The sequence below is a fragment of the Natator depressus genome, chromosome 13, assembly GCF_965152275.1.
Source record: "Natator depressus isolate rNatDep1 chromosome 13, rNatDep2.hap1, whole genome shotgun sequence".
Classification (NCBI taxonomy): Eukaryota; Metazoa; Chordata; order Testudines; family Cheloniidae; genus Natator; species Natator depressus.
Genome location: NC_134246.1, coordinates 37,888,326 through 37,912,792, shown reverse-complemented (window position 1 = coordinate 37,912,792; position 24,467 = coordinate 37,888,326). Strand labels below are relative to the sequence as shown.

The window sequence follows — 24,467 nt, the reverse complement described above, 5'->3', positions numbered from 1 at the left end:
CCACTCACTTCTTCCGCTGGTCCTGGGAACAGCCCCACAGCAGAGCAGGGGCAGGGCACTGAGTAGGTTTTGTGGGGGGCTGGCTGTACCGTGGGGATGACCCCAAAGAGCCACCCAGGGGCCACAATCCTGGCGCTTGGCCCCCCAGGAATCACACACACCCCTCGCGTATGAAACTAACTCCGGCTTTTATTCCTCTCGATTCCCAGCGACAGCAGAATAAAAAAACATTTGTCCCAAAATAAAATACAAATTAATGGGGTTCGGGGGGGGATCTGCCCCGGGGGGGCAGCGGGAGAAGGTGGATCTGCCCGGGGGAGGCAGAATTATCCGACTCAGTAATCCAGCAGCCCCCGGTAGAGCCCCAGGGTGGCCCCATGGGGGGCTGGGCCTGCCTCCCCCACAGCTGGCCAACGGGGCCTCAGCGGCGCCCCCCGCGGTCCCTCACTGGGGTGCTGCGGCTCCGGCTCCGGCTGTGCCTCTTGGCCTCCCGGCGCTCCCGGCCCCCCCGCTCAGCACCGCCTGCCCCCCCCGGGGCGCCCCCGGCCCCCCGCTCCCGGCTGTGCTCCCGTCGCTTGTCCCGCTCGGCCTGGCGGCTCCGCTCCCGCTGGCGCAACTCCTCCTCCTCCAGCTCCTTGCGGCGCCGCTCGCGCTCCCGCGCCCGGGCTGCCCGCTCCGCCTGCTTCTGCACGAACTGTGAGAGATGGGGTGAGTGCCAGGCTGGGGAGCCCCGGCCAGCCCCGCCCCAGAGCCCCCCCAGCCTCCTTGCCCTGTGGCACCAGCTCCCTCACTGAGCAGGGGCAGGGAGCCAGGCGACCCCCCACGCTCACCTGGGTGTCGGTCAGGGGCAGCCAGTAGATACAGGGGGCGGCCTTGGTCTTGCGGAAGAGATCGTCCAGCAGCTTGGCGGGGGGCTCCTCCGGGGCCTTTTCTGAGGGGGGGGCAGGGTGTCAAGGGGTCAGTCGGGGGCTCAGCAGGGTCGCACCCCCAGGTGCAGCCCCAGCCCTGCCCTCCAATTCCCCAGGCCCCACCCCCACATCCCTGGCCACCCCCCACCCCCCAGCCTCATCCCCACCCCAGTACCTTTCTTCTCGCCCTTCTTCTCCTTGGCCTTGGGCGGCTCCTTGCGGCGGCGCTCGCGGGAACGGGAGCGGGGCCCCTCGCGCACCTTGTCGCGGTCCCACTCGCGCTCGGCCCGTGTGCGCTCCCGCCGCTCCATCTCGCGCTCCCGCTCCGCCCACTGCTCCCGCACCGCCCGCTCCGGCTCCCGCGAGCGCTCCCGGGGGGCTGAGCGCCGGCCCCCGCGCCCTCCGGCTGGCCCGGCCCCCGGGGCCGCCGCTGCTGCTTCCACCACCCGCTCTGGCAGCAGCCCCCGGTGGAAGTCCAGCTGAAGGGAGAGAGGGGGTCAGATGTTGCCCCTGCTCCCCCACAAACTCCCAACAACCCCCCAGCCCCACCCCAATTGCCCCAAAATCCTCATAGTGCCCTGACACTCCCTGATCCCCCCAAACTCCTCCCAGCCCCCCAACGACTCCCTGCAAACTAGCCCTGACCCCCCAAACTCCTCCCCCTGACAGAGCCCCATGGGGTAATCCAGCTGAGGGGAAGGGATCAGAGTGGGCGTGGTGCCCCCCAACAACCCGCCCTGCCAGCAGCTGGTACCTCATCCTGCTCGGCGAAGTCGGCGGACAGGAACTTGGGGTTGGACTGGGGCCATTTCACCCCGTGCAGGGCGTTGCGGGTCAGCACAGCCTCCTCCACCGTGGAGTACTGCGGGGGAGAAAGAGATGGAGCAGGGGCGGTGGGGACCGACCCGCGGCAGGGAGGGACAGACGGACACACACTCACTGTGACGTAGCAGTGTGATTTGATCTTGTCGATCCAGAAGGCTTCTTCCACTAGTGTCCCCGTCCGGCCCAGCAGCTCCTTCAACTGGCCCAGCGTGAAGGGCCGCACCTGCAGGAGAGGGGTGGGCTGAGCGGGGTAACGCCAGGCAGCGGCAGACAGAGCAGGGCTCCCACCTCTCCGGAGCAGCCTGAGCCTGGCCTTTCCGGGCCAGCAGCCCCTGCCCCGTTCACTCCAGCAAAGCCAGGCCTGGCCAGGCCCGGGTTCAGCCCCCACTCACCAGGTTGCAGATATGCACAATGGGGCTGGGCTTGGCGCGGGGGGGCGACGGGAGCTGGGCCGTGCGCACAGGGTCATCGATGGTGATGGAGACGCCCGAGCGCTGCTGGCTGATGGAGCGGCGCGTCAGGGTGTCACTGAGTGTCACTGCGGGGGGCAGAGAGGGGTCAGGTAGCCATGGGGGAGCCCCCAACTCCCCCAAATGCCTCCCTGACCCCCGAGTCACCCCCCCCAGCCCACTCCCATGGTCTCTGCTTCCCCCACTGATTCCTGTGAACCCCCAGCCCCACACACTACCCCCCAGCCCAGCCTTGCCCTGCACTCCAGGCACCCCCAGCCTCCCACACTGCCTGGAGCCTCGTCCGGCCTTGCCCCTCAGCCCAATCCAGCCTCCACCCCCATTCCAGGACCCCACAACCCACGCTCCCCCAGCCCAGTCCCCCATTCCAAGTGCCTCCAGCCCCCCCGCCTAGCCACCATCACTTCCCCAGGTCAGCCTGGCCTCGCCCCCCACCCGAGTCCTGACCTTTCTTGACTTCATGCTCCACAGGCGGGGGCAGCGGTAACTCTGCTGTGACCTGCGGGGCCTCGGGCTGCTCTTCCTCGGGCTCCTTCTCCTCCTCCTCCTCCTCCTCCTGCCCGTTCTCCTGCCCCTCGGCTGGCACCACCTGCCGCAGGAGAGAGCGAGCATGTGGAGAATGGGACAATGTCGCCCCGGCAGGGGAAATGGGAGCCCAGCATCCGGGATGGCAGTGCAGGGCTCTCCCATACCTGCGTGACCGTCCGGCAGATCTTGAGCCCCTTCTCATGGGCGGGCGGCTCCCCGTGGCGCTCCCCCTCGTCTTCCGAGATGCGGGAGTCGTCGGCGTGAAGATCCACCACCGCCTCCTGCCCCGCCACCGGCTTCATCTCGGGGATCAGGCTCTGCGGGCACCAGGAGAGAAATGGGTCCCAGGTGTCCAGGGATACCACCTAGAGTCCACCATACCAATCCTCCAGTAGGGAGAGCCATGGGACCCAGGAGTCCGGGGACACTACCTAGTGCCCACTGCACCAACCCTCCGGCAGGGAGAGTGGGGGCGAGGGATCCAAGCATCTGGGGACACCACCTAGAGCCCACTGCACCAACCCCCCAGTACGGAAAGCCCGAGAGAGCCATGGGACCAGGTGTCTGGGGCCACCACCTAGTGCCCACTGTACCGACCCCCTGGTGGGGAGAAAGCGGGCGAGGGATCCAGGCATCTGGGGATGCCGTGTGTCCCCCCATGGGCAGAGGCTGGAAGAAGGAAAGGGACCCAGGTGTCCACGGCAGGGTCCCCCATACCTTAAGCGACTCGGTGGTGATGCTGATGGACGGCTTCTTCTGGGTGGTGGCCGTGCTGGCCCCCCAGCGCCGCTTGCGCCCTCCCGACTGGCTGCCCTCCGTGTCACTGTTCCCCGCTGCTGCCCCCTTGGCCGCTGCTGCAACCCAACAGCCAATCAGAGCACAGCATGGGGCCACTGCCCTACCCCTGGGCCACCCCCAGCCCTAACAGCCAATCAGAGCACAGGATGGGGATCCCCACAAGGACCACCCCTAATATCCAGGGGCACCCCCTATTCCACCCCTCCACACACACACAATCCTACAGCCAATCAGCACGTGGGGCAGGGACCGAGTGCCCCTTCCCCATGGCCAATCCCACTGCCCCACGAGCCCATCCCTGACCCACGGGCACCTATGGAGTCAGGGGTCCTAGGAACCCATCCAGATCTCGGGGGGGGGGGGGGTCTCGGGACGTCACTTACACACGACGGAGATCTTCCTCTTGAAGGCTTTGTGCTGCGCCGCAGCCTGCAGAGAGAGGGAACGAGACAGAGGAGGGGAGAGAGCCCCACACAGGGGGAGGGGGCCAGTCAGCACCTCTCCGTGGGGCAGCGGCCCCCAGACCCGCTGGGGTGGGGGGCGCAAGTGGCTCAGATGAGGCCAACGGGCTTGGAGACGGGGGGTTCTCAGACAGTCCAGGAATAACGGGGCACCCTCCCCCCTAGCAACAGGGCACAGCTAGGGCTCAGAGTCCTGGGAAAGGGGGTCTACCCCAGAGCCAGCCCCACACACTGCCCCCCATGACCCCGATTCCCCTCACTGCCCCCCGCCAACCCCACACACTGCCCATGACCCTGACCCCCTCACTGCCCCCCACCAAACCCACACACTGCCCCCCATGACCCTGACCCCCTCACTGCCCCCTGCCAACCCCACACACTGCCCCCCATGACCCTGACCCCCTCACTGCCCCCTGCCAACCCCACACACTGCCCCCCATGACCCTTACACCCTCACTTCCTTCGACCCCGATCCCCCTCACTGCCCCCCATGACCCCAGTCCCCCTCACTGACCCCATCATCCCCACAAACTGCCCTCATCCGACATACTGCCCCCGCCATCCCCCTACACTGCCCCCCAACACGACACTCTGCCCCCCATGACCCATCCCCCACTGCCCCCCCATAAGCCCGATCCCTCACGCTGCCCCCCACCATCCCCCCACAAGCTGCTGGCCCCACCCTGCTCTCTGTGAGCCCTGTGACCCAACTCTGCCCCCCGAACCTCCACGCCCCACGCTGCCCCCCTGGATTTATTCCTGGAAAGCTCAAACCCCAAAGAGGGAGCTGGGGACCCTGCTGCCCCACAGATCCATTAACACCTTGGAGGCTGGGCCCCTCCCCCAAAAAACTCCACACAAAGAGTTTAACCAAAAACCTCCTTTGCCTTTAAAGAACGTAAGGAAACCAAAGAGACAAGAAGAAATAAAGGTGCAGCCAGAGGCGCCAGGTACCATCTCACACCTGGGGCGTCCTTCGTCGGCCAATCGCACCGCAGTGCCCAGCGTATCTAGGCAACGGCCGGTCCAATCGCAATGCACCCTCCCAGGTTTGGAGGGGCGGGGCGGGGCGGCAAGAGACAAGGTGGTGGTGGCGGAGGAACCTAGCGCTGGCTGGCGTCCCGGAGGAGAGAGGGCAAAGGTGGGAGCCGCCCGCCGGCGGGGGGCTGGGTGGAGAGTCCCAAGAGAGCGGGCCCCCGGGGCTGGAGGTCCTTGGAGCAAGTCCTGAGAGCAACGGAGACCCCCGGGGTGGAGGAGAACCCCAGGGGCAGGAGGTCCTTGGAGCAAGTCCCGAGCGGGGTGGAGGAGAACCCCAGGGGCAGGAGGTCCTTGGAGCAACCCCTGAGAGTTGCAGGGATTCCCTGGAGATGAAGATCTTCAGAGCTCATCCCTTGAGCAGACAAGTTCTGTCCCCGGGGACTGGAGGAGACACCCGGGGGCTGGAGGTCCTGGAGCAAGTCCCAAGAGCAGCAGACACCGCAGGTCCCGGACGTCCTGGCATAGTCCTGAGAGCAGTGGAGACTCCCCAGGGGAGGAGAACCCCAGGAGCTGGAGATCCTTCGAGCCAGTCTGCGAGCAATGGAGATGCCTGGAATCAAGGAGAACCCCAGGAGTGGAGATCCTCACATGGTCTGAGAGCAATGGAGACCCCAGAGCTGGAGATTCCTGGGGGCTGGAGGTCCTAGCATGATCTGAGAGCAAATGAGACCCCAGGGGCTGGAGATCCTTGGAATGACTCATGAGAGCTGCAGGGACCCCCAGGAGGTGAAAGTCTTCAGAGCTCATTCCTTGAGCAGCTGAGTTCTGCCCCCGGGTGTCAAGTCCCATGAGCAACAGAGACCCCGAGGGCCGGAGGAGACGTCTAGGGGCTGGAGGTCCTTGGAGAGAGTCCTAGGAGCAGCGCAGACCCTTGGGGCCAGAACAGACGCCCGGGGGCCGGAGGTCCTTGGAAGGAGTCCCAGGAGCAGCGGAGACGCCCGGGGCCGGAGGTCCTTGGAGAGAGTCCCAGGAGCAGCGGAGGCTCCTGGCAGCACTGACCCTTCGGGGGCGCAGGTCAGTAACAGAGGGGTTTGCAGTGAATCCACCAGCCTGGAGACCCCCAGGGCTATCAGTGACCTTGGGGGCCTGGAGATGACCCCCAGGTCCTTGGACAGTCCATCAGCCTGGAGACCCCAGGGGCCAAGGTTCATGAGCAGCAGGTCCCCTGGCCCCACATGCAGATGACATCCCAGCGGAGCTGCGCGGGAGCAGTGTCTCCAGGGGCCCCCCGCGGCTGGGAGCTTGGACCGCCTGGATGCCAGGGTTCATGCTTCCCTCCCCCCGCCCGCTCTCTGTCTCTCTCTCCGCATCTCTCTGGCGCGTGCGCCCGCTGGGCCGGATGCTCTTTAAAAACGTGGATCAGAACAGAGGAGTCCAGAGGAGAAGGTCAACGGGGGATTGGGGGGGCCGTGGGGGGTCCTGCCCGTCCCCGGAGGCGGCTCTGGGAGAGGGGGTGCCCCCAGCCGGGGCGGGGGGAGCACCAAGGACTGGGGTGGAGCTCGGGAAAGATGGACCTCGTGACAAGGCGACATTCTGCAGAACCAACCACCGCCCCCGCAGCCCCCCAGGCCCTGCGTCCCCAAACTACAGCGAACGGGGGGCCAGGGGGAGGCTTGGCTGGCTCTGGAGGGGGTTCTGGAAACCCTCCCATGGCAGGGGGTGCCCAGGAGAGCACCCCCAAATTGGCTGGCAGCACATGCGGGCTTATCCCAGCCCCCCGTCTCCTCCACTGTGAGCAGCTCTGGAAGTGGGGGAGACCTCCCCCAAATGCCTTGGAAGGGGGGCAGACCCCTCCCCCACCCTGGTTTTGCCAGCAAAGTCCTCCCCATTGGCGCCCCCCAACCCATGCCCTGCCCCTTGCTGGCTGAGCTACCCCCCCGGGACCCCCACCTGCCCACCATGCCATGGGGCGCCCCGCCATGCTACCTCTTTCCTCTCCTCGTCCTCGGGGCCCCCGTCGGGGCGCTCGTCAGGGCCGGGGGGCTGAGCAGGGGGGCCGGCCGGGGGGCTGGCGCCGGCCTGGTGGGGCTCCAACTCCATAGGCACCTCCTCCTTCTCCTCCTGGTTACTGGGAGGAAATGGGGGGTTACTGGGGGGTGGGCGCCCTACATCCCTTCACCCCCAGTGCCCCATCACCCCCAGAGCCCCTACCCTTCACCCCCAGCCTCCCCTCATCCCAGTGTCCCTACACCCCCGCTCCCCCATACTCCTAGCCCCTTCACTCCCGGCCCCCCCCACTCTCCACACCACCCCAAGCCCTTCCCCCCAGAGCCCCTTCACCCCACCCCATACCCCCAGAACTCCCCGCACCTCCTTCACCCCCAGAGCACCCTGCACCCCAGAGCCCCTTCACTTCCAGTCCCCATACCCTTCACCCCCAGAGCTCCTTGCCCCTTCACTTGCGGCCCTCCCCTTACATCCCGAGCCCCTTCACCCCAGAGCCCCTTCACCTCCGGTCCCCCCAGCCCCTTCACCCCCAGAGCTCCTTGCACCCCAGAGCTTTCACCCCCGGCCCCCGCATACTCCCAGAACATCCCGCACCCCAGCGCCCCTTCACTTCCAGTCCCCCCATCCCCAGCACCCCTTCACCCCCAGAGCTCCTTGCACCCCAGAGTCTTCACTCCCCCCATCCCCAGCCCCTTCATCCCCAGAGCCCCTTCGCCCCCCACAACCCCAGAGCCCCTTCACTCCCTGCCCCCCACGCCTGAGGCCTTTCACTCTCGCCCCCTTCCCCCACCTCCTGCACCCCAGAGCATCCTGCACCCCAGCGCCCTTTCACTTCCAGCCCCCCATCCCCAGCACCCCTTCACCCCCAGAGCTCCTCACACCCCAGAACCTTCACTCCCCCCATCCCCAGCCCCTTCGCTCCCCACATCCCCAGAACCCCTTCACTCCCAGCCCCCCCATACCTCCAGCCCCTTCCGCTGAAGGCCTTTCACTCCCGCCCCCTTCCCTCCACCTCCTGCACCCCCAGAGCTCCCCGCATCCCAGGGCCCTTTACTTCTGGCCTGCCCCCACTCCCTCCCGCATCCTTCACCCCCCGCCCCCCCCAAAGCACAGCTTGGAAACACCCTCCTCCACATCCCCCCCGCCCCCTGCAAACACCCCAACCTCCCTCCCCCGCCAGCCCAGCCCAGCCGCGGCGGGGAGGGGGCGGGGAGGGAGACCCCGCGCGGGGGGGCTGGGCCGCACGTGGGGGCCAAGAGGGAATGAATGGGGGGAGGGGCACGCGCCGGGCCGGAAGCCGGCAATGAATGGGGGGGCGCAGCAGGGAGGGGCCGGCAATGAATGGGGGGCGGCGCGCGGGCCGGGGGGGCGGGCTATGGGGGCGGGTCTCACCCGCGGGCCCGGGGGCCCGGCATGGCGGCGGCGATGGCGACTCAGGGCTGCGGACCGGGCCGGGGCAGTAGCGGGCGGCGAGCGGGCGGGGCGGCCATTTTACCGCTACCCAGCAGCCCCCGCGCGGGGGCGGGACCGCCGCAGCCCCCCGGAGCCCCCCCGCCCCGCTCACAGCCCCTCCCCCATCAACGGCCCCCCCCGCTCATAACCCCGCCCCCTCAGCCCCCCGGCTCAGAGCCCCGCCCCCATCAACGGCCCCCCCGGCTCAGAGCCCCGCCCCCATCAACGCCCCCCCGCTCAGAGCCCCGCCCCCTCAGACCCCCGCCCCCTCAGACCCCCCCCCGGCTCACAGCCCCTCCCCCATCAACGGCCCCCTCAGACCCCCCCGCTCACAGCTCCTTCCCCATCAACGCCCCCCCCCGGCTCACAGCCCCGCCTCCTCAGACTCCCCCGGCTCACAGCCCCCCCCCCATCAACAGCCCCCTCAGCTCACAGCCCCGCCCCCTCAGCCCCTCCCCCATCTGCAGCCTGCACAGCGGCTGGCCACTAGCATGGCCTAGTGCAGCCCCTCCCCACAGGCTCAGGGACCCAGGCGTCCAAGCCCGCCCCTCCCCCGATGTCCCATCCCAGCCCCTCCCTGCAGGCTCAGGGACCCAGGCGTCTGAGCCTGGACACTTACTTCGTAGGCTGCCTCTGCTCTGCCTGGCGCGGTGGGTCCCCCGTGGGCACTGCCCTGGCTGGGCCCCCCGGGGTCTCTGAGCTGCCCTGTGGGGAGAGGCAGAGGAGGGGCCTGTGTTAGAGGGGTCCCAGGCCTGCCCCCCAGCCAGCCTGTCCCCCCTCTAGCCCCAGGGCCGGACCTGGGCCAGCACCCCCGGAGAGGAAAAGCCCCATCCCCCCAGCCAGTCACGCCCCCTGGAGGGGAAATGCCCCATGCCCCATTCCCCCTGGTACCCCATTCCCTGCCCCCCGAGGAAAAGGCCCTGTGCCCCTCTCTCTCATACCTGCTGCGACAATGGGCTGTGCCGGTGCCCGTGGCTGGGGCGTCTCTGGGGGGCCGGTGGGGGCGAGGCGGCCGGTCTGCCCTCTGCCATGGGACTCTCCGGCGCCTCCTGCTGTCCTGCCGGGGAGGGTTCTTTGGTGCGTGGGGAACTGGGGCCAGCCCACAAGGCGTCAGGGCTGCGCGACTGGGGCATCCAGATAAACAGACAGAGCTTTAGTGAGGCATTGACCCCGACTGCCCCCCCCCCGCCTGGTGTGATCTGGAACAGGGGGAGGAGACCTAGAGCCGGATCTAGAGCATCGACCCGATGGGGAGCAGGAGTCTGGCTCCTTGGGGCTTGAGAACTCGCTTAGGATCTAGAACCACCAGCTGGATCTGTAACCAGGGTGTAGGGTTTGGAGAGGGTTGGGGGTCTGAACAGAACTGGGGGGGGGGAGATGTCCTCAGGGTCTAGAACATCAACGGCCCTGGAACCTAAGAACTGGATCCCTCTCACCCAGGACCCTGTGTCCGACTGGCCAGAAGAGGGCAATCATTGAGCGAGCCACCCAGCTCCTGGCAGCCCAAGCTTTGCGGCCACCCGGCATAGGGGGTTGCGTCCCTGACCAGCTTGGCCAATGGCCATTGCTGGACCCGGCCTCCAGGAATGTGGCTCCTTGTGTGTCAAACCCCCTTCTACTTCTGGCCTCAACCCATCCCCTGGCAGTGAGTTCCACAGGTTAACTGAAATCCTGCCTTCTGGAAACCTGCTGCATGTTCATGAGCCCTCCAGTTTGTGTCAGCCCTAGTCACAGTCTCCACCCCAGCCCTCTGCCGTGGCCCCGCGGTCGCCCCTTCTCCCTCCTGAGCAGGCCCCAGCTTTGCCATCTCTCCTCACACGGAGCCCACTCCAGCCCCCACCGCCTGCTTCTGGCCTTTCTCCCAGTGCCCTGGATCTGTGCGTGCGGGATGCCAGGGGTGGGCACTGGGCGCCCAGGGATTCAGACAGGGGTAGGATGAGATTTCCTGTCTCGTTCTCTCTTCTAATGCGCCAGGAGCTTTTCTGAGGGCGGCTGCATGGTGAGTGGCTGTTTGCCGGGAACAAACCGTGGCTCCGAGATCTCTCGCGTGGGTCCAGCGCACTGACCCAGGAGAGACCTTCCCCCTGCCCCCGCTCGCTGGGCTAGGAGCCCTTGGGGAGGGACCTTGGCCTAGGCTCTCTGCCCCTCCCCACCCCGCCCATGGCGCCGCAGTCGTGGGCCCCCTCCATGGATCGCCAGAGCCTGGCGAGGGAGATTTCCCTTCTCACAGCCCATGGCTAGAGTTTAGCCAGGCACCGAACTTCAGCCCGGGCCTAGCACTGCCAGGAGAAACAGGCATCACAGGAGCGAGGTGCCAGCCTGCTGGGCGCGAGGCCGGTTTCCTAGCACAGAGCCCTGGGCCTGGGGCATTACGCTAGGTTAATTCATCACTGCGCTCCGCATCCTCAGCCCCGTCACCCCCAGAGAACAGCTGGGGAGGGAGGTGGGAATTGACCTGTGGCCGGGCAGCGAGGAGCGATGCCGAGAGCACGTCTCTGCCACGGCCTTGGGCTCCTTTAGTGCCAGATTCCCTGCTTCCGACGGGCTTCCGGCCACTCCTGCTGTGACACTGGGTGTCTCTTGCAAGCGGCTCCTCTGGCCCTGCTGGGAGTCAGCTCCTCTCTGACTCGCCTTTGGCCTCTCCCCACCTCCTCCCCTGACTATTTGTAATTTGGAGGATTTCTGAAATTTGAGCCTCTCTGACTCTCCCTGCAATTTGCAGGCATTTCACCCTGGTCCTCTGAATTTCGGGGTCACCAGCTGCCTCCGTTGCTATCGATCCCTTTCTGAATGTAGATGCTACTGTGGGGGCGCCCCCCTGTGATGTTCAACTTCTCTGTGTTATGGTCACTAATAGCCAGCGCCAGAGGCAGGATCCACATGGATTCTGGAGCAGAGGCCTAGAGACGCAAGTGCCCTGCAGGGTCTGGGGCAGGGGTGGCCAACCTGGGGCTCCGGAGCCACTTGCGGCTCTTCAGAAGTTACTGTGCGACTCCTTGTTTAGGCACCGACTCTGGGGCTGGAGCTACAGGCAACAACTTTCCAATGTGCCGGGGGTTGCTCACTGCTCAACCCCTGGCTCTGCCCCAGGCCCTGCCCCCACTCCACCCCTTCCTGCCCCCTCCCCATAGCCTGCTGTGCCCTCGCTCCTCCCCCCCGCCCCCCGAGTCTCCTGCATGCCACAAAACAGCTGACTGGGAGGTAGGGAGAGGGAGGGGGAGGAGCTGATCAGTGGGGCTGTTGGTGGACGGGAGGCGCTGGGAGCTCATGGGGGGGCTGCTGATGTATTACTGTGGCTCTTTGGCAATGTACATTGGTAAATTCTGGCTCCTTCTCAGTCAGGGCTTGACTAGAGTCTAGAACGCCCACCTGCACCTGGAACGAGCCCAGCACCCCAGGAAGGGGAGCAGGAATGGGGCCCAAAGCTAGACCACGGAGGGACGGGGCATCTTTTGGGTCTATAATGGGGGGTTGCGATCTAGAACACCAAGACTGGGTCTGGAACTGGCCTAGCGCTCCAGAACATGGCTCTGGTATAGGGTTGGGTTCTAGATTGCACACGGAGCAGGAGCTGGTGGGGAGGGGGATCTAGAACACCAAGACTGGGTCTGGAACAGGCCTAGCCCTCCAGGACATAGCTCTAGCATAGGTTTGGGTTCTAGATCGCACAGGGAGCAGGGCAGGTGGCTTGGGGCTCACCTTCCTGCTGCTGCTGGAGCTGGAGCGCGAGGCCTGGCGCTTCCTGGTGGGAGACTCGGAGCGGCTGGAGTGGGACCCGGAGGAGGTGGAGTCTGAGTCGGAGTCTGAGTTGGACCCACCCCTCCGCCGGCGCTGAGGGGGAGGGGAAGGTGATGCTGGGTGGGCCCCTGATGGCCTTTTCTGACTGGGGGGGGCCTCCTTGGTCAGCAGTGGGGGAGGTGGCTCATCCTCCCCAGGAGGCACCATCGGTGCCTCCCCTTCTGACAGCTGGGGAGGGGCTGGGGAGCCGGGGGTTGCAGATGCCCCCCCTTCCTGTGAGATCTCAGGGGGCCCCTCTGCCTCCTCCTGGGGGGCCCCCTTGTCATCCTGGACCCCAGCCGCTCCTTTCTTCTCTGGGGAATCCTTCAGCTGGGGGGCCATCAGGCTGGGCTGCCCCTTCTCCTGGTGGACCGTCGGGCTGGCCTCCCCTTTTGCCTGGGGGAACGGTGGGCTGGCCTCCCCTTTTGCCTGGGGGGCCGTCGGGCTGGGCTCCCCCTTCTCGTGGGGGGAGGGCAGGCTGGGCTCCTCCTCCTTCTGGGGGACCATTGGGCTGCACTCCCCCTTTTCCTGGGGGTCTGGCAAGCTGGACTCCCCCTTCTCCTGAGGGGCCGGTGGGCTGGGCTCCCCCTTCTCCTGGGGGGCTGGAGTCACAGCTGTCCAACTTCCCTGGGGTTCCGAGGGCCTGGTCACCCCCCTTTCCTGGGGCTCAGGACCTCCGGGCCCCTCTGTCTCCAGGGGCATCGGAACCTGGGCTGACCCCCTTCCTTGGGGCCCTGGTAATCTGGGGCCCCCCATTCCCTGGGCCTCAGGCCCCCCCACTTCCTGGGGTGCTGGGGATCTGGGCCCCCCCACTTCCTGGGGTGCTGGGGATCTGGGCACTCTTGTCTGTTGGAGTGTTGGGGCCATGAGCCCCCCCTTCTCCTGCCAGGACCCCCTGATTTCCTGGGGTGAGCTGCTTGCCTGAGGGCCTGGGGGCCAGGCTTCCCCCATCCCTCGGGAAGACTCCTTCCCCTCTGGATCCTTTGCTTCCTCCTCCTCCTCCTCCTCCTCCTCTTCCTCCTCCTCATCGTCGTCTTCCTCCTCCTCCTCCTCTTCCTCCTCCTCTTCTTCCTCCTCCAGCTTCAGGGTGGGCCGCGGCGCACTTCTCCGGCCCCTTGGGGTCGCCTCCCGCTCCTCCAGCCCCACGGCCTGGGTACCCTCCGGGGCCTTGGCAGCTCTGGCCTGGGAAAGAAGGGGAGTGGCTGATAGAGGACGCTCCCTGCTGCCCCCCTGCAGCACAGCACCCTCTGTCGCCTCCATTCCCCACAGCACAGCGTCCCCCACACCTTCCAGCACAGCGCCCCCAACACTTTCCAGCACAGCGCCCCGTCTTCCTCCCGCTCCCCACAGCACAGCACCCGCTTCAGCTCCCTGCAGTCCAGCGCCCCCTGCTGCACCCGCCCTGCTCCCTGCAGCCTGGCGCCCCCTGCTGCACCCGCTCCGCTCCCTGCAGCCCAGCCCCCCTGGTGAGCCCCTGCCCTGCTCTCTGCGGCCCAGCGCCCCCTTGCTATATGCTGCAGCACTGACCTGCCTGACTCTGGTGGAGCGGCGCTCCTGCCTCCTGGTCCCCTCCTCGTCGGAGTCGTTTCTCTCCCGGGAGATGGGGTAGCTCTTCCCAGAGGCTGGGAAATGACAGGGAACCATCAGCTCAAGGGGCTGGGCCTGGAGTCCAGCCTGCATCCTGCTCTAGACCTTTGCACCACCCCCGATCCAGAACCTCTCCCTTCTGGATCCCCAGGCCAGGCCCACTCTGTTGAATCTAGATCCCACCAGGGAAGTCTAGATGTGTACCCGTTCTAGAGGCCATGCCAAGCTTGGACAGAACCCACCACCCCGTGATCTAGGACCTCGTTCCTTCTGAGCCAGAACCCACCTGTTCGAGACCCAGCACCTTCCTTCTCCATTCTTGCTGCCTCTCCACTTTTCTATCTCCTCAGGCAGTGAGGTATCTGCAGTGGTTTGACCCCCCGGACCAGATCTCGCATCCAGATAGCAAAGAATCATGAGAGCCGGTGTTCACCCCAAAACTATCTGAGTGCCATGGATCTAAAGTGGTCTAGGTTCTAGACTGATAACCTGGTCTCTCGAAACCCTTATCTGGAGCAGACAGCATTCTAGATCTCTGCTGTATATGGTATGAAAGAGTGCACTGAGGGGTCTGGACCCAAGCAATGTTCTAGGTGTCTCGGTCTAGATCCCCTGATTCTAAAATGCTTGGTTACTGTGGCAAAGAGAGCTCATGAGCAGAGGCAATGACATACCCCTGGGGAGAGCGAGGTTCTAGATCACCTTAGCTTTCTGGGTCCCACACACCCTTCTGCATCGAATCCTGGACTGGGGCTGCATGTTCTAAACCAGTTACAGTGCTAGGTTTTCTAGATTCCAGACCAGTCATTCCAGAATCCCACTCCAGAACACCAGCTCCAGAACATGCTGTTCTAGATCCCAGGTTCTAGAGTCCAGTCAGCCATCGGCTCCAGATGCAGAGGGCAAAGCTCGCTCCAGTCACAGAAACAGGGAAGGACGCAGGTAGTACTGGGCAGACCCAGAGATGCAAACCTGGCAGCAGCCCTGCCATTGGCTGACACCCCCCTCTGCAGTCAGCCAATCAAAGGCACCCATTTCCACCTCACCTGGTGGCTTGGGTTCTGAAGAAGCCTCATGCCCACTGGCTGAATGCTGAGGCAAATTCCAGCCAATCAAACGTGCCCGGTGCCCACACACAGGCTGAGAAGAACCAGGGTCCCTGGACACAGATACTAGGGACTGGGCCCCTCCCCACACTCACCCTCCAGCTCGGCTGCCTCCCGCGCCTCCCTCTGCAGCCGCTGCTGCAGCAGCTCGTGCTGCTTCTCCAGGTATTGCTTGATGAAGCTGTTCTGGCTCATTTCCTCGCCGATCTGCAGGGAGATGAAAGGGTGAGGGGGCAGGATGCCTGGGTTCCATCCCTTGCTCTGTGGGGGGATGGTAGTTAGAGTGGGGGTGGGGCTGGTAGCCAGGACTCCTGGGCTCTTTTCTGGCTCTGGGAAGGCAGTTGGCTCTAGTGGTTAGGGGGTTAGGGCGGGGGGAGGGGCTGGGAGCAAGGATTCCTGGGCTCTCTCCTGGCTCTGGGAAGGCAGTGGGTTCTAGTGGTTAGAGGCAGGGCTAGAAGAAGGAGCAGCTCCTCGCCCTCACTGTGGGCTGGCGGTGGCTGGAGTGACAGAAGAGCCCTTGTGCTGCCTGCACCTGCACTCAGGCCCCCCGGTACTCGTGACAGGCCTCACCTGGGAGTTAGGCTGGAAGGTGGCGTGCAGGGTTGAGTGCTTCTGGAGGTTCTCAAGCATCAGGGCCTGGGGTGGAGAGACACCGAGCTCAGAGACGGATCCCTGATGCCAAAGGGGCCCCCAGCCCAGCCTCCACTCCCCAGCTCCTCCAAGTCCTCCTGTCCCAACCCTACACACAGGGCCTGCCCCCGCCCAGCTGAGCCTGACCCTCACACGTGTGACCCAACACAACCATCCAAGTGGTCTCTTTTATCCCATCCACAACCCAACTCCCTCAATGCACCGCCACAGCCCGCCGAACTGCACAGAGCCTCTGCAGCCTGACCCAACACCATCTCCCCACTCTTCCAAAGCCACGTTCTCCTCCCAGCCTTCATCCGTGACTTGACCCAACCCAGCTACGCCCACCCCAACGACCACCTTCCCACCCAATGTCCGTTCGCAGCCCCTCCAACTCAGCAGTCATCCCATCAAGCCTACATTCAAGGCCTGACTCAACCCTACCCATGCAATGTCTACTCTCTAACCCATCCCACAACCCAAGACCCCCCAGTCGACTCTCTCAACACAATGCCCATGGGCTGACCAACTCAGTGTTTGCCATCCAACCCACTGACCCTCCACAAGCCACAGACCTAGCTATATAGCCCTGAAAATCCACCATCGCACCAGACTCTGAACAGTCTCTGCCACATTCCTGACCGTCCCAGGACATCCGCCATCCGAACCAACTCCACCTCGACACAACACGTGTCAGTCATGCTCAGTCCGCCAACATCCCCATGCATCCCACTCAAAAGCCACCTTTCAACTCACCCATCTAGCTTCAGCCCACCTCAATCCATCTGCTGCCCATGTCTGCACCTGCCAAATCATCAACCCAACAGAACAACACAAGAGGGGCCATCCAACCCCACCCAGGTCAGCGCTCTGTTACAGACTGGGTTCAAAGCCCATTATTATCAATGAGATGAAAAGCTGTCCTTCATTCAGGCTTAGCACAAGTAACAGTAGGAGTCTCCAAGGCCACTCATGAATACAAACAACTCAGACACAGAGGTATGTGTGGGTCAGAGTGTGGGAAGACTAGATTCAGCACAAGCAAGAGAGAGACATGGACAGAGGGAGAAAGCCAAGCAGACAGATTGGAAGCACAGTAACATGGCCTGAAGAGAAAACTAAAAGCAAGCTCAGGACAGTGAGCCCAGGAACCAGCTGCTGGTGTTGGACTCCTCCTGCATTCAGAGAAACAAGATTATATATGTTCTTGGTAAGCAAACAAAACTGCATCAGACAAAACGCCACATTCCATCGCCAATTTCTACTCCCAGCTGGAAAACCCCAGGGCACTGGACTAGTCACTCGACCCAGATGAGGTGGATACACGTAAACTAATCTTCTGAACACAACCACCACCCAATCCAATTCCACCGCACAACTCAACTACAACACAGCGCAACATCAGCTGTCCAACCCAACCACCACCCCCCAGTCCAGTTCCACCGCCCAAACCAACTACAAAACAAACCAACACTGGATGCCCTGCCCAACCCAACCACCACCCCCCAATCCAATTCCACCACGCACTCAGCTACAACCCAGCGTCAGCTGCCCAACACAACCAGCACCGCCCAATCCAATTCCATGGCCCATTTCAACTACAAACCAACCCAACAATGGCTGCCCAATGCAACCACCACCATCCAATCCAATTCCATTGCACAACTCAACTAGAACCCAAACCAACATCAGATGCCCAATCCAACCACTACCATTTAATCCCACCGCACAACTCAATTAGAACCCAGCCCAACATCGGCTGCCCAATCCAACAACCACCACCATCCAATCCAATTCCATCTTGTAACCCAACAACTCAACCCAGTGTTGACTGCCCAACACAACAGTTGCCATCTGACCTATTCCACCATATATCTCAGTGGTAGCAGATGACAGAACAAGGAGTAATGGTCTCAAGTTGCAGTGGGGGAGATTTCGGTTGGATATTGGGAAAAACTTTTTCACGAGGAGGGTGGTGAAGCAATGCGTTACCTAGGGAGGTGGTGGAATCTCCTTCCTTAGAAGTTTTTAAGGTCAGGCTTGACAAAGCCCTGGCTGGGATGATTTAGTTGGGGATTGGTCCTGCTTTGAGCAGGGGGTTGGACTAGATGACCTCCTGAGGTCCCTTCCAACCCTGATATTCTATGATATCTCAGACGCAACCCAACTCAACATCCATCATCTAATACAATCCCATCATGTCATTCAACAATAATCCAACATCAAGTGCTAGCACAACATTCACCCTCCAACCAAACCGACTGTGTCCCTCAACCACAACTCTAACAACCATGAACTGTCCAACACAACATCCACATGAAGCCCTGCCACCCAACATTGGTGGTAACGGAGGGATTTCCCCAAGCCTCACCGTCCTACAGAATTTGTGGTAGCAAGAGGATCCCCCCAAGCCTCACCTCTGTGGTTTGTGGTGGCAAGGGGATTCCCCCAAGCCCCATGCTCCCTGAGGACGGCGGCAGTGTGATCTTCCCAAGCCCTCCGCCATTGGTGGTAGCAGTGTGATCTCCTCCAAGCCCTGCCCTCTGCTGATGGCAGCAGTGGGATCTCCCCAAGCGTCAACCCCTCATTTGTGGTAGCAATGGAATCTCCCCAAACCCTGCTTCCCATTGGAGTCAGAAGTGGGATCTCCCCAAGCCCCACCCTGCCGCTGGTGGTGCCAGTGGAATCTCCCCAAAACCCTGGCTCTTGGTTGGGGGGGTGAGATCTCCACAAGTCTTGCCCCCACTTAGTAGGGTCAGTGGGATCTCCCCAGGTCCCGCCCCCAAGTTTCTGACAGCAGTGGGATCTTCCCAAGCCCCGCCCCCCCCGTTGGTGGGAGTAGTGGGATCTCCCCAAGTCCTGCTCCCCATTGGCGCCGGCAATGGGATCTCCCCAAGCCCCGCCCCCCGTTGCTGGGGGCAGGGAGATCTCCCCAAGCCCCGCCCCCCGTGCTGGCGGCAGTTGGCTCTACCCCGGGCCTTCCCCCACCCTTGCGCCCCCCGGGCTCCCCCTTTCCGCGCCCCCCACCCGTGCGAGGGTGGGATCCCCGCGCATGCGCGCTGGCTTCCCTCCGGGGCCCCGGGGCCCTGTGCCGGGCGGGGAGCGGGGGTCCCCCTGCGCATGCGCACTGCGTCCCGCGCCTCACCCCGCGGAGCCGCTTGATGAGCGCGCTCTTCTGGCCGCTCTTGGCCAGGCCGCGCTGCTGCAGGGCCGCCTTCAGGTCGGCGACCCGCAGCGCCTGCAGCGGCCTCCCGTCCAGAGTCACCTCCTCCCCGTCCGCCATCTTGTGTGGCGCCGCTACCGGCCTCCTCCCTCGCCCGGCCCGGGCCCGCTCGGCAACTTCCGGCCGCGCGTCGGCTCTTTCCGGAGCCGCTCGGCCGCCTCCGGGCCGCCCCTCGTGCACCTTCGGCTCTTTCCGGCGCCGCTCGGCGACCTTCGCTCACCCGGAAGTGCCCGCCTCGGCTCTTCGGGTCTTTTCGGCCTCACTTCGGGCTGCGCCGGCACCGGCGCGCACCCGGAAGTGGACTTCGGGACTTTCCGTCACTCCTCGGGAGCTTCCGGGTAGAGGCTCGGGACCCGGAAGTGAGGTCCAGCTGCGCTTGGATGCGTCCGTCCACACTCGGAAAACATCGAGCACGTCCGGCGCCGACTCGGTTTCGTCATTGCGCATGCGCCCGACGACAACCGTTCGAACGCGCTCGGTTATTTCCGCCGACAGGCGAAGGAAACAAGCGTGCGCTCGGGCCGCTCCGGAAATGCTCGGATACTTCCGCCCACCACCCGCGGAGGGGGCCAGGGTGAAAACGAGGCTTGGCCTGGGGCTGCGCGTGGAGGCGCCTGGCGATCGTGGTGTGGACCCGGGTGAGGACTGAGATGTGCCCCGGCTGGTTGCTAGCCCCGCCCCTCCCCCTCTCTTCCCCAGGGCGGGGCTAGCAACACTGGGACGGGGCTACCCCGGGCGGGGCGGGGCTGTGTCCGGGCTCAGGGCTAACAGCACCGCGGCGGGGCTGTGCCCAGGGGGGCGGGGCTAACAGCACAGGGGCGGGGCTGTGCACAGAAGGCGGGGCTAACAGCACAGGGGCGGGGCTATCTCCAGGAGGGCAGGGCACTGACCCAGGCGCTGACCCTTCTCTCCCCAGATGGCGGGGCGCCCCCTGCCGGCGCACGGGGTGGCCCAGGAGATGCGTTGTGTCCTGCACTGGTTCTCGGGCTGGGCACCCCCCCAGCGCCAGCACTTCCTGCGTGACCTGCTGGCCAAGGCTGTGCCTGGCAAGCTGCGCCCCCTGCTGGAGGGGCTGGAGGCGCTGAGCCTTTCCGGGGCTCCTGCCCCACCCCCCTCCCTCTTCCAGTGCCAGCTGCGCCTCTGGGACCAGTGGTTCCGGGGCTGGAGCGAGTCGGAGCGCAACCACTTCCTGGCCCGGCTGGAGCAGGTCGACCCGGACTTCGCCGCCCACTTCTACTGCCAGCTGGCGGCCACCGCTGGGCAGGAGTAGGTGGCTGGGGCTGCCCCCCGCACCGTGCCAGGGACCCCCTTCCAGTTCTGTGCAGGGGGGTGAAAACCCCCCACATCTGCTCAACAGTCTCCATTCCGCTGAAGCGGTTTATGTAGGACCTACCAATAAGGTGGCCTGTTTATGTTGCACCTGCAATGCATCACCAGCAGGGGGCTCTGTGACAACCCCTCCCCCAGTGTGGCTGGATGAGCCTCAATTTCATCAAGAGGACTTCTGTTTATGTGGGTCCCACAGTAAGTTGGCCTGTTGATGTAAGACCTACAAGAAGTTGGCAGCTGTGGGGAAGGCACAAAGATCCTGTGGCAAATCCCTCCCCGCCTTACCTCAGGATGAACATCGCTGTCCTCAGGTGACTTCCATTGTCATAGGACCTACAATAAGTGAGTCTGTTTATGTAGGACCTACACATAATTGCATCAGCCAGCCAGGTGCCCAGCGGGGGTTGCCGAGGCCCCAGGGCGACCCACTCCATGCCAGCCACCACGGTGGCATCTGCTGACATAGGCCTGACACAACTTTCTGCGCCCCACGCCCCACATGGGCTACACCACTGCCCATTTCTTCATGGGGACTTGTTGTTTACGTAGGACCTACAGGCCTGTCCTGAGTGCCTGGAGCAGCCAGCAGAGGCCTGGAGAGGGGGACAGTTACTGAGTTATAAACTGAATGGGTCCGAAAGTACCAGCGCAGCGTCCCCGTGTGGTCTGTTCCCAGTGCTGCCACGGGGTGGGGGCTGGGCGCCCGGACTCCTGGGTTCTCTCCTCAGCTCTGGGAGGGGGGTGGGGTCGGGTGGGTTAGAGATGGGGTCTGGGAGTGGGATGGAGAGATGGCGGGGGAGGGGAGTGCAGAGGGTGAGGGTTTCCCTCGTTGGGGTGGGGGGTGCAGCGGGGGGGCATACAGGTGGTGGGGGAAGGCGCACAAGGGGCGGGGGAGGGGGCGCACAGGGAGTGGGGGAGGGGATCTCTCAGCTCCACCCTGTGGGTGGCGAGACCGAGACCGGGAGTTTCGCAAACCGGCCCCATGGAAACGCCCGGGGGGGCTGCGGGGTAACGGCCTGTTTCACAATTCAGTGCAATCTCCCCGCCCGGGGGGGGCAGGGCCTTGGCCCACGCTGGGGAGGGCGGGGGGGATGCTCCACTTCTGGGGGGGGACAGCGTCTCTGTCCCGCCCCCCAGGCAGGTCCGGAGGTTGAGACACCAACCACGGGCTGAACCAACCGGCCTTGCACAACGCCTGCGGCCGGGGGAGGGGAGACGGGCCACAGCAAAGGACCCAGGCGTCCAGGCCAGTGCGCCACGGGTCCCCCATCGCTCCCAGGCCAGCAGAGAGAGCCTGGGATGGGATCTGGCCAAGCCCTGAGCAGTCTGGGCGGTGGCTAGGGGGCAGTGAGCCAGCCTGACTGGGATCCCCCAAGCTGTGAGGGTCCACTACTCAGCCCCCCCCCAATCTGTGCCCCCTAATACGGGTGACCTCCCCACGTTTGTGGCTGGACCAGGGTTGCTGCCCTGCTTCTGGCCTGGCTGCGTCTCTGCCTCAGTTTCCCACAACACCCCGCAGCCCAGTGTTTCTTCCAAATGGGGGGTTGCAGCCCTTGGCTCGTCCGATTCCTGCTTGCCCCCTGCGGCCCCACATCCTTCCCTGGGGAGGGGGGCAACTAATGACCATGGGGTGCTGGGCTCCCAAAATGGGCGGGACAGCCTGTGACGGTGACCCGGGGGGCCAGGGATCACTGCCCCCCGCCTCCCCCCAGATCACAGGGACCCTGGGGGCCAGCAATTGGCTCCCCCTTGCCACCCACAGATTACCGGGACAGTGACCCTGGGGACCAGCGATCAGCCCCCCGGGCCCCGGCCCCGACGGATCACCGGGCCAGTGACCCCAGGGACCAGCGATTGGCCCCCCCCGGCCTTGCCCCCCACGGATCACTGGGACAGTGACCCCAGGGAGCAGCGACCGGCCCCCCCATCTCACCCCCCACAGATCACCAGGCCCGGAGGTGTAAGCAGATTTATTGGCCGGCTCAGCTGCAGGCCCCCAGCCCCTTGCCCAGCACGGCAGCCTCGGGCACCTGGCGGAAAAGGGCCCGGAGCGTGTCGAGCTCCTGGCTCAGCTGCGCCACCCGGCTCTGCAGCCGCTCGTTCTCCGCCGCCAGCTCCAGCACCCGCTGCTGCGTCTCCAGCACCCGCCGCTTGGCCTTGTCCCGGCTCTTGCGCACGGCGATGTTGTTCCGCTCCCGGCGCAGCCGGTACTCCAGGCTGTCCTTGTTCACCGCCTTCTTCCCCTTCCCCGGGCCCGGCGAGGCCAGCAGCGGGCTGCAGGGGGGGCCCTGCAGAGAGAAACGGCCAGCTGGGGCTGTGGGTCAGGAGTGAGGGGCACCAGCAGAGCTTTTGGGAGGGAGCCCAGGCCTGGGCTAGCAGGGGGCTGAAGGTTAGGAGTGAAGGACACTGTGGCGGGCTGTAGGTCGGGAGTGAGGGGCACCGGAGGGTGTGGGGAGCTGCAGGTGGAGAGAGGGTGGGTGCTGGGGGGGCTGCGGGTGTGAAGCAGGGAGATGCCAGGGGATCTGCAGGTCGGGAGTGTGGGGCACCGGAGGAGTGTGGGGGGCTGCGGGAGGGGAGCGGAGTGGTGCTGGGGGCTGCGGGTCGGGAGTGAGGGGCACCGGGGGGCGTGGGGGGCTGCAGGTGGAGAGAGGGTGGGTTCTGGGGGGGCTGCGGGTGTGAAGCAGGGAGATGCCAGGGGATCTGCAGGTCGGGAGTGTGGGGCACCAGAGGGGTGTGGGGGGCTGCAGGAGGGGAGCGGAGTGGTGCTGGGGGCTGTGGGTCGGGAGTGAGGGGCACCGGGGGGCGTGGGGGGCTGCAGGTGGAGAGAGGGTGGGTTCTGGGGGGGCTGCGGGTGTGAAGCAGGGAGATGCCAGGGGATCTGCGGGTCGGGAGTGTGGGGCACCGGAGGGGTGTGGGGGGCTGCAGGAGGGGAGCGGAATGGTGCTGGGGGCTGCGGGTCGGGAGTGAGGGGCACTGGGGGATGTGGGGGGCACCTTACCTTGAGTGTGCGCAGGGCCGGGCCGGCGCCCCCTGGGGGCAGGCTGATGGCCGTTTGCCCACAATGTGCCACCTGGAAGGGCAGGGGGTTGTAGCCACTGCGGCGCCCGGGCTCAGCCCCCCGTGGCTCCTCCTTCACCAGGGTGCCGTAGCCCTTGTGGGCAGCCCCATAGCCCCAGGGCTCCCCCTGCAGGTAGCCCGGGTAGGGGGTGCTCTTCGGTGCCCGCTGCGGGGGGCCCTGCAGAAGCTCCGACAGCAGCTGCTCATCACCAATGTAGGCAGCCAGGTCGATGGAGCCCTCATGCTCCCCGAGTGCCCCCAGCTCTGACGCCATGGGACGGGGGGGGGCCCGCTCGCAATCGTAGAACCCCCCCTGCGACATGGCTGTGCTCTCTCCCTGCGCTCACGCCTCGCTCACTCCTTCGCCTCTCTCCCGCCACTCGCCACTTGCTCGAACCTCTTCGCTCTCAGTCACTTTATTTGTTTCTCTCTTGTTCTCTCTCTTATCCCTTCCTTCCTCGCAGGCTGTGTCTGCCGCTTGGTCTTGCCTCTCTTCCTCTTTTTCACGCCAATTCGTTCCTTCGTTTCTTTCTCTCAGTCAGTCACTTTCTCCTTCGTCCCCCTTTCCGCCTGTTCGTCTCTTTCTTGGGTTTTCCTCTCTCGCTGATTTCCTTTCTCTCCTTTTTCTCAGATTCGCTCCTTTTCCCTCTCTCCGTTGGCCCCTTTCTCCTGCTGTCTTTCCTCCCCTCTGTCTGTGTCTAATCCATCCCCCCCGCAGTCCCCTGTAGCTTTTCTCTCTTCTCTCAGCCCTGTTTCGTTCCCTCTCTCCGTCCAGGTCTCTGCCGCACTCCCCCGCTTCTCTTCCCAGCTCTGCCTCCTTCTCTCTCTCTGCGTCTCTCTCTCATTCCCCCCATCCCCCCGCCCCCCTTTTCCTTCCTCTTTCCGATGGGCTCCCCGGCTCCCCCTGCTGATGGCCTCAGGGGACCCCACCCTGCGACAGCCCCAGAGAGTGGGCCCCCTTCCCTGCCCTCCAAGGGGGCTGGGCTGATGGCAGTGGGCATCTCCCCCCAAATGTCCGGGGGAGCCCTGGGGGCCGTAGCACCAACCCCTCCCTATGCCCCCTCTTTTCAAATAACACCCCAAGTTCACCTCTCACAGCCCCCAGCCCCGCCCCATGCCCCACAAGCCACATCCACTGATTGACTCCACCCCCTGCTAGCCCAGCCCTGTCCTCCCAGCCCTGCCAGTGCCCCTCACTCCCAACCCGCAGCCCCTGCTAGCCCAGCCCTGCACCCCTGCTCTGCTGGTGCCCCTCACTCCCGACCCGCAGCCCCTGCTAGCCCAGCCCTGCACCCCTGCTCTGCCAGTGCCCCTCACTCCCGACCCGCAGC

At 64.8% G+C, this 24,467-nt stretch overlaps 3 protein-coding genes and 1 pseudogene across 5 annotated transcripts; 1 reads left to right on the top strand and 3 right to left on the bottom strand.

The window, feature by feature from the left end:
• Positions 1–167: 167 nt before the first annotated feature.
• On the bottom strand, positions 168–18,881 carry ACIN1 (apoptotic chromatin condensation inducer 1). Of its 3 annotated transcripts, none has more exons than XM_074969323.1 (18): positions 17,945–18,298; positions 15,468–15,533; positions 14,993–15,104; positions 13,732–13,826; positions 12,127–13,386; positions 9,369–9,551; positions 9,047–9,132; positions 6,955–7,096; positions 3,913–3,958; positions 3,449–3,585; positions 2,896–3,048; positions 2,651–2,792; positions 2,126–2,271; positions 1,849–1,956; positions 1,663–1,770; positions 1,084–1,387; positions 831–931; positions 168–694 (listed from the first exon to the last, which is right to left on the bottom strand). In XM_074969323.1, the coding sequence occupies exons 1-18, from the start codon at positions 17,984–17,986 to the stop codon at positions 422–424; spliced, it is 3,504 nt and encodes a 1,167-aa protein (XP_074825424.1). In that variant the 5' UTR covers positions 17,987–18,298; the 3' UTR covers positions 168–421. The 3 variants fall into 3 exon arrangements, with proteins under 3 accessions (XP_074825424.1, XP_074825422.1, XP_074825425.1); XM_074969321.1 differs by lacking the exon at positions 17,945–18,298 and adding an exon at positions 18,673–18,881 and having other exon boundaries at positions 170–694; XM_074969324.1 differs by lacking the exons at positions 9,047–9,132; positions 9,369–9,551; positions 12,127–13,386; ... (2 more) ...; positions 15,468–15,533; positions 17,945–18,298 and adding an exon at positions 8,368–8,405 and having other exon boundaries at positions 174–694.
• Positions 4,081–6,850, bottom strand: LOC141997634 (uncharacterized; annotated as a pseudogene).
• Positions 18,882–19,215: 334 nt separating the features above from the next.
• C13H14orf119 (chromosome 13 C14orf119 homolog) lies at positions 19,216–20,709 on the top strand. The gene is made up of 2 exons (XM_074969343.1): positions 19,216–19,388; positions 19,667–20,709. The coding sequence occupies exon 2, from the start codon at positions 19,667–19,669 to the stop codon at positions 20,018–20,020; it is 354 nt and encodes a 117-aa protein (XP_074825444.1). The 5' UTR covers positions 19,216–19,388; the 3' UTR covers positions 20,021–20,709.
• Positions 20,710–22,061: 1,352 nt separating this feature from the next.
• CEBPE (CCAAT enhancer binding protein epsilon) lies at positions 22,062–23,905 on the bottom strand. The gene is made up of 2 exons (XM_074969341.1): positions 23,078–23,905; positions 22,062–22,367 (listed from the first exon to the last, which is right to left on the bottom strand). The coding sequence occupies exons 1-2, from the start codon at positions 23,456–23,458 to the stop codon at positions 22,062–22,064; spliced, it is 687 nt and encodes a 228-aa protein (XP_074825442.1). The 5' UTR covers positions 23,459–23,905.
• Between the last annotated feature and the right edge of the window lie 562 nt (positions 23,906–24,467).

Bases quoted from the DNA above. Each gene is read 5' to 3' on its own strand.
- ACIN1 (XM_074969321.1), bottom strand. From the start codon at position 18,810: ATGGCGGACGGGGAGGAGGTGACTCTGGACGGGAGGCCGCTGCAGGCG. The intron at 7,097-9,046 runs GTAAGTGTCCAG...ATTTCCTCCCAG, and splicing joins GAGCAGAGGCAGCCTACGAA to TAACCAGGAGGAGAAGGAGG. The intron at 1,388-1,662 runs GTACCAGCTGCT...CTCTCCCTTCAG, and splicing joins ACTTCGCCGAGCAGGATGAG to CTGGACTTCCACCGGGGGCT.
- CEBPE (XM_074969341.1), bottom strand. From the start codon at position 23,458: ATGTCGCAGGGGGGGTTCTACGATTGCGAGCGGGCCCCCCCCCGTCCC. The intron at 22,368-23,077 runs GTAAGGTGCCCC...TTCTCTCTGCAG, and splicing joins CGGCCCTGCGCACACTCAAG to GGCCCCCCCTGCAGCCCGCT.
- C13H14orf119 (XM_074969343.1), top strand. From the start codon at position 19,667: ATGGCGGGGCGCCCCCTGCCGGCGCACGGGGTGGCCCAGGAGATGCGT.